The 10,886-nt window shown below is 54.3% G+C and overlaps 1 protein-coding gene across 1 annotated transcript; it reads left to right on the top strand.

Moving 5' to 3' along the window:
- The first annotated feature begins 433 nt into the window (after positions 1-433).
- WNT9B (Wnt family member 9B) lies at positions 434-10,261 on the top strand. The gene is made up of 3 exons (XM_021928379.2): positions 434-2,080; positions 4,360-4,625; positions 5,951-10,261. Exons 1-3 carry the CDS (start codon positions 1,735-1,737, stop codon positions 6,422-6,424), a joined length of 1,086 nt encoding a protein of 361 aa, XP_021784071.1. The 5' UTR covers positions 434-1,734; the 3' UTR covers positions 6,425-10,261.
- Positions 10,262-10,886: the final 625 nt, after the last annotated feature.

The raw sequence follows: 10,886 nt of genomic DNA, 5'->3' as shown, positions 1-10,886 counted from the left end.
CATACAGAGAGGGTGTGGCATCCATTCAGACGTCCTGATTAAGGCAGGTGGCTCCAAACAGGAGAGCTGTGCCCTTGGCTCAGAGGAACGTGGGCTTCTCTGACCACTCCTGGCTTGACCACAGGACTTACCTTGGCCAGTGGCACATAAGCAACAGTGGCAAGTGCCACATCCAAGCAGGAGCTCTAAGAGCCATTGCCTGCTTCCACCTTTGCTTTTTTTTTTTTTTTTTTTTTCTTTTTTGAGATAGGGTCTTGCTCTGTTGCCCAGGCTGGAGTGCAGTGAAGCGATCTCAGCTCACTGCAGCCTCCACCTCCCAGGATCAAGCTATCCTTCCACCTCAGCCTCCCAAGTAGCTGAGACTACAGGCTTGTGCCACCATGCCCACCTTATTTTTCTATTTTTAGTAGAGACAGGGTTTTGCTGTCACCCAGGCTGCTCTCAAACTCCTGGACTCAAGCGATCCACCTGCTTGGCCTCCCAAAGTGTGGGATTACAGACGCGAGCCACTGTACCCAGCCCACCTTTGATCTTTTACCTTGGCTATGAGGCCAGGATGTCCCAGAACGGGGTTACTTCTTTTGGGCTGGGTCCTGGAATGATGTATATTCCACCCACACTGGGGGCGCCAGGGTATAGGACAGCAAACATTTTGAACCAGCAGAGCCATCTCACAGAGAGCTTCTGGGAAGAGGGAAGGTGAACTCTAATTCGAATTCCCACCCTGCTCCTGATCTGTTGTATGACCAGGCCAGTTACTGCCTCCTCATAAATCCTTCGTTTTCTCATCTGGACAAAGGGGAGACTCTGCTTAGCTGGAGAGGAAAGCATCTTGCAAAATGAGAGAAGTTTGGGAAGCTCCAGCTAGTAGGAAGGTAGGCCTGCATGTCCCAGGCACTGTGGTTAGTCCATGTCATATAATCCTCCCAGCAACCCTAGGAGGTAGAGAAGATTATGCTGCCCAGTTTCCAGAAGGGAAAAAACCAAGGTGTCAAGATTGCATAGCCAGAATGTCAGCCTTAGAATTGGGCAGCTTGGCTCTAGAATTGATGAACTTTCAATCCAGGAGAACAAGAAGTCTGGGATTGATGGCCTGATGGGAATTCAGCTCCTTCACCTTCATCTAGCCATCCATCAGTCCTTCCTTCCTTCCTTCCCTTCTCTTTCCTTCCATCCCCTTGTCTCTCCAGGCATCTATTTGTTCCAGGCACCGAGTGGTCGGATGGTTGAAGATCTATCTGGGAATTACGGAAACATGTTAGATTGGTATGGCATTACTTGGGCAGCAGCATAATGTAAGGGAGAGAGGGATGTCAGGGGACCTTGGCTGGGTGTCCGCTCGATGTCCACATCCCCTCTGCCTGCCCCCTCTTAGGAATGTGGCTCTCCTGGCCAGGCAGTCACCAGTACTCTGTGCATCATTTCCCAGACTTCCCAGATCACAAAAGCTGCCCAGGGACTGTGGTAAATATACAGATTCCCAGGCCCAATTCCAAACCAACAGACCCAGAATTGCCCAGCATGGATCCTGGGAAAGCATATTTTTAATAAGCACCCCAGATGATTTTTCTAACTGGGCCAATTTGGGAAATAGGGTAGATAAGAAGAGCAGAGACTGGAATCTGGAAAACAGGATTAAAGTCCTGCAGCAACCCTTGTTACATGAACCTTGGTTTCCTGTAAAATGGGGACGGGACCTCCAGGGGGTCAACCTGCCACCCAGAAGGGCAGTAAATGAAGCCCCTGAGAAGGCCCCTTCCCTTCACTTGCCCGTCACCACCATCCCCAAGGCTCACCCGTCTCCCTCCTCTTGCTCTCTCTAGCCTGACCGGGCGGGAGGTCCTGACGCCCTTCCCAGGACTGGGCACTGCAGCGGCCCCGGCACAGGGCGGGGCCCACCTGAAGCAGTGCGACCTGCTGAAGCTGTCCCGGCGGCAGAAGCAGCTCTGCCGGAGGGAGCCTGGCCTGGCTGAGACCCTGCGGGACGCTGCGCACCTCGGCCTGCTTGAGTGCCAGTTCCAGTTCCGGCATGAGCGCTGGAACTGTAGCCTGGAGGGCAGGACGGGCCTGCTCAAGAGAGGTGGGGAGGAGGGCCAGGGGAGGAGGAGGGCTGGGGGAAGAAGGCTTCAGGGAGGAGGAGGCTGGGAGAGGTTGCCCTTTCCTTTTTCCTGGCTCCTGTGTCCAGGCCACACTGCCCTTCCTGCCCTAGCACAGTCCCAAATGAGAAGAGTCCTGGGAGTTAATGAGGGACAGTTGAAGGCCAGGTGTGGCCCAGCCTCAGGTTTGGGGGAGCAGAGGAGCAAGGAAGATCCAAGAGAGAAGGAGACACAAGCCTATTCCTGGAGGAGCCCACAGATGAGATGGGGGTCCCCCAGTTGTCTCCCTCTGCCCCCCCCCACCCACACACACACACACAACAAGGCACATGAAGACGTGAGGATGGGCGGCAGCTGGTTCCAGGCCCGATGACACGAGCCAGGCCATGCATTTGTTCACTCCTTTATCTGTCCCTTTGTTCATCACATCCATCTATCCATCAGTCCCTCCTTCCCTTCCACTCCCATTCTACCTCCCTCCCACCTCCACCCACCCACTAAGCATCTGTGGAGGCTTATAGTGAGCCAGGCACTGTGCCAGATCCTGAACAAGACCCCAGCTGCCCTCGGGAACCATACAGTCTGGAAGGGAGAACACAGATCACCATGTGACTCCCTTGCCAAGGGGAAAGGACTTTTGAAGGGGAAGGACGAGGGAATGTGGCTTGAGGACACAGCTCTGGGTGGGTCTCCCTGTCAATTGCCCCTTAAACTCTGACTGCAAGTTGCCATTTTAAATGGAACTTCCAGGCTGGGTACAGTGGCTTGTGCCTCTAATCCCAACACTTTGGGAGGCTGAGGCGGGTGGATCACTTGAGGTCAGGAGTTCAAGACCAGTCTGGCCAATATGGTGAAACCCCGTCTCTACTAAAAATACAAACATTTAAAAACTGCAGTTGGCCAGTTGCCGTGACTCACACCTGTAATCCCAGCACTTTGGGAGGCCAAGGTCAGGAGTTTGTAACCAGCCTGGTCAAAATGGTGAAACCCCATCTGTACCAAAATACAAAAATTAGCTGGCATGGTGGCAGGTGCCTATAATCCCAGCTACTCGGGAGGCTGAGGCAGGAGAATTGCTTGACCTGGGAGGTGGAGGTTGCAGTGAGCCAAGATCGCACCACTGTACTCCAGCCTGGGAGACAGAACGAGACTCTGTCTCAAAAAAAAAAAAAAAAAAAAAAGCAGTGATGCTGTAAAGGGCAGCCATGCCCCTCCTAGGCTAGCTGCTCTCCACAGTCTGCAGCCAAGCTAATGGCCTCTCTCTGTCTCTCTTATGGGACGTCACCAGCACCCAGATGCACTGGAGGGCAGGTAGGAAGTAGTGAGCCGGTGGGAGGCCAGCTTTGGGCCACACCCAGCAGAGAGGAGAGCAGTGGTCCCGGAGTGGGTGGGATGGTCAGTCTGGGGCAAGTCAGCCAGGAGACTCAAGGTCACTCTGTCATTGGGTCTATTCCACAGTGGGTAGCAGAGAATGACATTTGAGAACCATCATGCCTCACAGGAAGCCCCCGGGGCTTATCTCAGGGGCCTCAGACATAGACTGGTCCAAATGGTCACACACTGACTCGGAGTCAAAATGGCAAGTTTAGCCCCAACTGTGCCTGCACCAGTTTTCTGAGTAGCTTCTCTTTGCATCTCAGTGTTCTGAGAGGTGGAGGCCGTAGCCCCTGGCCTGCTGCCCTCTGGAAATCTGGGCACATACTCCATAGTGAATTTGTAAGTTCCATTTATTTATTTATAAATTTAAAATTTTTTTTTGACATAAGGTCTCCCTCTGTCACCCAGGCTGGAGTGCAATGGCACAATCTCAGCTCACTGCAGCCTCCACCTTCCAGGTTCAAGTGATTCTCCTGCGTCAGCCTCCTGAGTAGCTGGGAGTATAGGCCTGTGCCACCATGCCCAGCTGATTTTTGTATTTTTAGTGGAGACGGGGTTTCACCATATTGGTCAGACTGGTCTTGAACTCCTGACCTCAAATGATCCGCCCGCCTTGGCCTCCTAAAGTGCTGGGATTAGAGGCACGAGCCACTGCGCCCAGCCTGGAAGTTCCATTTAAATGGCAACTTGCAGTCAGAATTTAAGGGGCAGTTGACAGGGAGACCCACCCGGAGCTGTGTCCTCAAGCCACATTCCCTTGTCCTGCCCATCATGGCACTGCCACCACCACCTCCTGCCCTCAGAGGGCGGCAGGCAGCCTCTAAGCTTTCTCCTTCCCTCTCTTCCCCCTTTCCTCCCTCCCTATACCCCTGGGTGCCCGATCCAGGCTTCAAAGAGACAGCTTTCCTGTATGCGGTGTCCTCTGCCGCCCTAACCCACACCCTGGCCCGGGCCTGCAGTGCTGGGCGCATGGAGCGCTGCACCTGTGATGACTCTCCGGGGCTGGAGAGCCGGCAGGCCTGGCAGTGGGGCGTGTGTGGTGACAACCTCAAGTACAGCACCAAGTTTCTGAGCAACTTCCTGGGGTCCAAGAGAGGAAACAAGGACCTGCGGGCACGGGCAGATGCCCACAACACCCACGTGGGCATCAAGGTGAGCATGTCCCCAGCTGCCCACAGTGCCTTCCCACCAGGGTGGAGAGCCAGGGAGCAAGGCTTGAAGAAGGCCAGCACCCCACCCCCCAAAACAGATGAAGAGCCATGAACTTCATGAAGGCAGGATGAACTTCACGTCTTCAACCAACATTCCCTTGGCATCTACTCTGGGTCATGACTGGGTGCCAGGAACACAGCGGAAATAGGGAAGGGTCATGAGTGTCATCGGTGGGAGCAGTGGTCAGCAGTAGGAGCCAGGCTTAGGACTAGGTCTTGGTGAAGCAGGGAGATGTTTGGAGAGGGGTCTCCATTCTAAGGACCGGGCCTTCCTGGAGGTCCTAGAAGCCAACATTGTTTGATAACCTCCATCTAGAGCAACCTCACTCCTCCTCCATTTTATGGGTGGGAAGATAGAAGTGGCCCAGAGAAGGGAAGGGGCTGAGGTACACAGTAGTGGGAGGCCTGGAGGGTGAAAAGTATCTTGGTCTATTGAGGCGAGGAGGCTGGGAGACGCCAGTGCTTTAGCTGTTTACTAGATTAAGTTCTGAGTTGTCATCACTGAGTTGTGAACCAGGACTGCTGTGTTCAATCACTGAGTTGGTGTGAACCAGGGCTGCTGTGTTCAATCACTGAGTTGGTGTGAACCAGGGCCGCTGTGTTCAGTCACTGAGTTGGTGTGAACTGGGGCCACTGTGTTCAATCACTGAGTTGGTGTGAACCGGGGCCGCTGTGTTCAGTCACTGAGTTGGTGTGAACCAGGACCACTATGTTTAATCACTGAGTTGGTGTGAACTGGGGCCACTGTGTTCAAGCACTGAGTTGGTGTGAACTGGCGCTGCTGTGTTCAGTCACTGAGTTGGTGTGAACCTAGGCCACTGTGTTCAATCACTGAGTTGGTGTGAACTGGGACTGCTGTGTTCAATCACTGAGTTGGTGTGAACCGGGGCCGCTGTGTTCAGTCACTCAGTTGGTGTGAACTGGGGCTGCTGTGTTCAGTTGCATAAATGGTCTATTCCACAAGAACTCCAGGCCAAGGGGAGGAGCTGGGACTGAGACCTGGCCCACTCTGTTGTCACCAAGGCATGCACATTGGCACAGTACAGGGCTGTCTCTGCCAAGGGGAAGGGAGTCTTTTACTATTAATAGTTTGCACGAAGGTGCCTCATGGCTAGCTTGGGTTCTCTCTTTCCCCCTCATGGGAACCTTCCTCTGTCTCTTTCCCATTCTCCTGCCGCTGCCTTGCTGGGGTTGGTGCTCTAGGGGCAGGCTCTGGCTGCTGGGCCCAGGCCTCTGACCACACCTCTGTTCTCCCTCCCCCCACAGGCTGTGAAGAGTGGCCTCAGGACGACGTGTAAGTGCCACGGCGTGTCAGGCTCCTGTGCCGTGCGCACCTGCTGGAAGCAGCTCTCCCCGTTCCGTGAGACGGGCCAGGTGCTGAAACTGCGCTATGACTCGGCTGTCAAGGTGTCCAGTGCCACCAATGAGGCCTTGGGCCGCCTAGAGCTGTGGGCCCCTTCCAGGCAGGGCAGCCCCACCAAAGGCCTGGCCCCAAGGTCTGGGGACCTGGTCTACATGGAGGACTCGCCCAGCTTCTGCCGGCCCAGCAAGTACTCGCCTGGCACGGCAGGTAGGGTGTGCTCCCGGGAGGCCAGCTGCAGCAGCCTGTGCTGCGGGCGGGGCTATGACACCCAGAGCCGCCTGGTGGCCTTCTCCTGCCACTGCCAGGTGCAGTGGTGCTGCTACGTGGAGTGCCAGCAATGTGTGCAGGAGGAGCTTGTGTACACCTGCAAGCACTAGGCCTACTACCTAGCAAGCCAGTCTGGCACTGCCAGGACCTCCCGTGGCACCCTTCCAGCTGGTCAGCCGGCCTGCTGGGCAGGCAGTCATCACATACATGCATAAACCGGCATGTGTGCCAATGCACACAAGTGTGCCACTCACCACCATTCCTTGGCCAGCCTTTTGCCTCCCTTGATACTCAACAAAGAGAAGCAAAGCCTCATCCCTGAACCCAAGCATCTCCAACCTTGTTGAGGACTTGGAGAGGAGGGCAGAGTGAGAAAGATGTGGAGGGAAATAAGGGAGACCAAGAGCACACCAGGACTGAAGTTTTGGAGGGGAGAGAGGGGCTATTCCATCTTGCTTCCTGGGATGAATGGCTTGGAGCCAGCATGTTCTTGGAAGGTGAACTGCTGGGCTGGGAATGCCAAGGCAGGCAGTGCCAGCTGGAAGTGAAGGTGGGATCCTGGCTGGGATGGGCCAGTTGGGTCCTGTGGCCCCGCTCAGGTGCAGTGAGCTCCAGGTGTCACACACCTCCACCACTCCCCTGGTTTTGCTGTGCCAGAGATGGGGAGAAAGCCCAAGCAGTAGAAGCCATCCTTTCAGAGAAAGGAGAGCTTTCTGCGCTTGAGTGAACCCAAGTGAGATCTGTGCCCTGGAGCCCTGTGTCCTTGTTTTGGCTTTTCAAAGATGCCTCACCTGAGGCCTTATTCTTGTCTTGAGAGCTGGGTTATGCACACTCACCCAGATGTGCTCAAAATGACCATCAGTGCAGGTAAGGCAGGTGGGAGAATCAGTCACCAAGGCGGGACTCAGTGACCTGAGGTTGAACAGGGAGACAGTGGCCCCTCCCTGTGTTCCTTCCTGGTCAAAGGAATCTTTACTCCCAACCCAGAGGAGGAGGGCGACAGCTTCCTGGTGCCTGGCAGTGACATGGCAAGCTCAGTTTCTCAGCTGGCTCTTGAGACAGCTTTGGTGACTTCCTGTGGCTGGGGCCTGCCTGGTCTGTGATGCCCCCACACCAGCTGAGTTCACAATACTGAAGACCAGCAGGCTCAGGAGCTATGACTTGAAGTTACATTTCTATTCTTGCAGCTGCTCATCTAATTAAGGCTTTTGCCCTGGCTGGGGTTATAGGTGCTTGAGTCCTTGCTAAGCCTGGCTCCTGGGTAGCCTCCTTCAGTGCCTAATGGCCTCTCACTTGGCCCTCACTTTGGCTCTTACTTGAGGAGACGTGACTTTGATCATTTCCTCAGATCCTGTGGACATTTTCAGCAACACCTGCCAAGGCCCTCTGTGAGAGGAGGAGAGACTGGCACCTCCGCACAGGCACACATGGATGCACAGCCCCTGAACCAAACTGGGGGTTCCTATTGCACACGCCTCTCTGGTTCAGGATGAAGACCTTGCAGGGGTCACCTTGCTGGAGGCATTGTACTTCCCCAGAGTGGGGCCCGATGCCAGCCAGGAGGAAGTGACTTCTTTCGGGAAGCCCTTGGCCACTTTGCTGGCCCTGCCACGCCCCTCTGTCAGCTTCCTTTCTCCCTAAACCTAGAATTGCTGACCCTTCACCGACACAGGAAACTTCAGAATCAGCTGAATGCTCAGAAACCTCTCCTGTGCCAGCTCCAGGACAAAGGCCCACTCCCTGGGCCCCGGCCGACTCCCTGAGACCTCCAAGGGCGAGGAGGAGCTGCCCAGTCTTCAGTGGATCAGGGCAGTCTGGTGGATGCTGGAAGGATTTTCGACTGCAGAGGCTCAGCTGAGAAGCCAAACTGACCTGCGCCCCTCTCGTTAAAATGACGTTGCTGACCCAAGCACCTGGCCCACACCTTGGCAGACGGAAAATGGGGAGAGGGCTGGTTCTCTTGTTTCTTCCGCTTTCCCACAGCATGGAGAGACTTTCTCTGCCTTCCCAATCCATCTTGCTCCTCTGAGACCCCAACTCTGCCTCCACCCAGGCTAGGTGCTGGGTATAAGGCAGCAGGGACCTCACTGGCAGAACAGGGGGCCTGGGAGCAACTTGGGGGCCAGAGCACCCTGATCCACCAACACGCCACCCACATTCTGACTTCATGACTGGCAGTGCCAGGGTCGCGGGAGGGCAAAGGGCAGGCTCTAAGGCATCTAGGCAGTGGCTGGCTGCTGACATGGACACCCCAAGTCAATGGCACAGTGCAGGTTCTGAGGGCTCCTTGGCTTGTGGGGTCTTCTCTGTCTGTCTCTCTCCCTCTCTTCTCCTTCCTTGCTCTCATCCCTTTCTTTTCCAGTTACACCTAAAGACCCACCTCTGCCCTCTTGGGGCCCCTGGGGACTAGAGTGACCACTGACCCCTCATTCTACAGCTTTAAGGGAAATGCTCACAGGGTATTTTTGTCTACCTCAAATATATAGTTTTTAGAGCAAAGGAGAATAATTTATGTAGCTAAGATATATGAGAAAGTATTTATATTATTTATATAGTTGCTATATTTCATGGACAGCACAGGTGGGGTTTTTGTGTTTTCCCAGAAACCCTCTGGGGAGATACAGCCTGACCTGACCGGGTCCGCCACTGAGCAGGAGGCCAGGTGGCCGGGAAGGAGGTCGAGCCTGTATCCCATGACTGGGTCTGTCTCAGAGCTGGTGAGCACATGTCCCCTCTGTGACGAGCCCTGGTAGGCTCCATCCAGACCCTCCTTGTGATGTTTTTATAGATTTTCTGCTCTTCTGGGTCCAGGCCCCCTTCTTCTGCTCTGGCAAAAGTGTCTTGCTCATAATAATAATGACAACTAGAATGCCCACACCTGGCATTTGTAAAGCACTTTGCTGTTCAGAAACAAAAACTTTTACCCCTTTCATCTCACTTGATTTCTCCGTTATCTCTGTGAGGTAGGTGGGGCCACATTACCGTGGCCATTTTGTAGATGAGGCCCAGAGACGGAGAGCTGTGCTCAAAGTCACAATGAAGAGACTTGTTCAGTGAATATTTATGGAACATCTCCATAGACCAGGCGCTGTGGGCTAACTTCTCTGAGCCCAGGAGTCCCAAAGCCTGGATACCACTGTGAGTCCAAGAACTCAGGGAAGCAGTTCCTTCCCGGGCTGTGATCCTGGCCTTTCGGATCTGGATGGCATGTTGGCACTTCCTCCAAGTGGAGTCCCATGTCTCAGGGGCTGAGGCTGCCTGAGAAGGCTGGAGAGACCAGAACCCCACAGTGGCCACTCCAAGGGGTCCTTCTGCCCACATCGCCCAAGAAGGTTGGGCTACACCACCGGGCCCCTCCCAACCTACAGATGAAATTTGTGTGCTCTCATTTGCGTTTTGCTTGTAAACATTCTTGTTTTCCACTGGATTTCTGGCTGCTTTAGCAAAAGTCAGCTGCACTGGCAGACTGGGCCTGCATTTCCTCCTGGCCACAGGCAGCTAGGGCGAGGGAGCCTGTTAGACAGGATGCCCCGAGTGCCCCATCGCTCATGGATGCTCCTGCCTGCCTCTCAAGAGCACGTAGTCCTGTCCCCTCGTCTAGATAAGCCCAGCTTTCCTGGTACCCTTCATCCCCTGGCAGACAGACGGCCCTGTGCCAACCCTGGAGATTACTTGCTTTTGAACCTTTCCTTTCTCAAAAACCATGAACTTCCAATGCTTTTTGTCTCAGGACACTTTAGAGTAACAATGGAAACCATCACTTATTGAGCGCCCTTTATGTCCATTTATTCAACCAATGATTATTTAGGGATCTCTTATTGAGTGCCAGGCAGCATCCCGGGTGCTTGGTACAGCAAGGAACAGGACCAAGTCTCTGCCTCATGGGGCTGACATCCTAGTGGGTGAGAAAGACAATAAACCAATAAATGACTTGCCAGTTATTTGCATTGACTTTGTCTCAATTTATTGCAATAACTTTGCACACTGGACATGTTCCCTGTAATGGAGAAGGAAATGGAGGTTGTGAGATGAGAAGCCTCCTCATTGCAACTGGCAGGCAGTGGGGCCAGGATTGGAACACAGATCTCCCAGCCTCCAAAGTATGGGATTTTTCCTCTGTACACTGGTATAGGTCGGGCAGGGATGGATCGCCCCATTTTATGGATTCTGGGTAAACTGAGGCCTAGAGGAAGGAAGTAACCCATCCTGGATTACACACCAACTCAGACCAGAGCCTGGGTCCTTCCTGGAGGGATAAGCGTTTCCAGAGCCCTCATGCTGTGGCAAGCAGCGTGGGTCAGGGTGGGGTGGGATGAAGCCAAGCAGGGGCCTTCAGGGACCTACAGTCTAACAGGAGAAATGAGAAGCACAGCCATGCAGTGGTTTGGGTCATTTACACATGAACCCTGTGTCCCATTTCTGGCCACAGTGCCTTCCCAACATGCTTTGGGAGGCCTCACCCATCAGGATCCTCCTGGGGGTCTGAGGGGAGAGGAGGCCTCTTTCTGAGCCAAACACAACAGAGTGTGCCTGTCTCCTGGCTCAGGCCTGCCCTGCCCCAGTTCTTCAGCC

Source organism: Papio anubis, chromosome 17 (assembly GCF_008728515.1).
Source record: "Papio anubis isolate 15944 chromosome 17, Panubis1.0, whole genome shotgun sequence".
NCBI lineage: Eukaryota > Metazoa > Chordata > Mammalia > Primates > Cercopithecidae > Papio > Papio anubis.
Note: the sequence above shows the minus strand (reverse complement) of the source record. Positions and strands in the feature narration are given on the sequence as shown.

Bases quoted from the DNA above. Each gene is read 5' to 3' on its own strand.
- WNT9B (XM_021928379.2), top strand. From the start codon at position 1,735: ATGAAGCCCCTGAGAAGGCCCCTTCCCTTCACTTGCCCGTCACCACCA. The intron at 2,081-4,359 runs GTGGGGAGGAGG...TGCCCGATCCAG, and splicing joins GACGGGCCTGCTCAAGAGAG to GCTTCAAAGAGACAGCTTTC. The intron at 4,626-5,950 runs GTGAGCATGTCC...CTCCCCCCACAG, and splicing joins ACACCCACGTGGGCATCAAG to GCTGTGAAGAGTGGCCTCAG.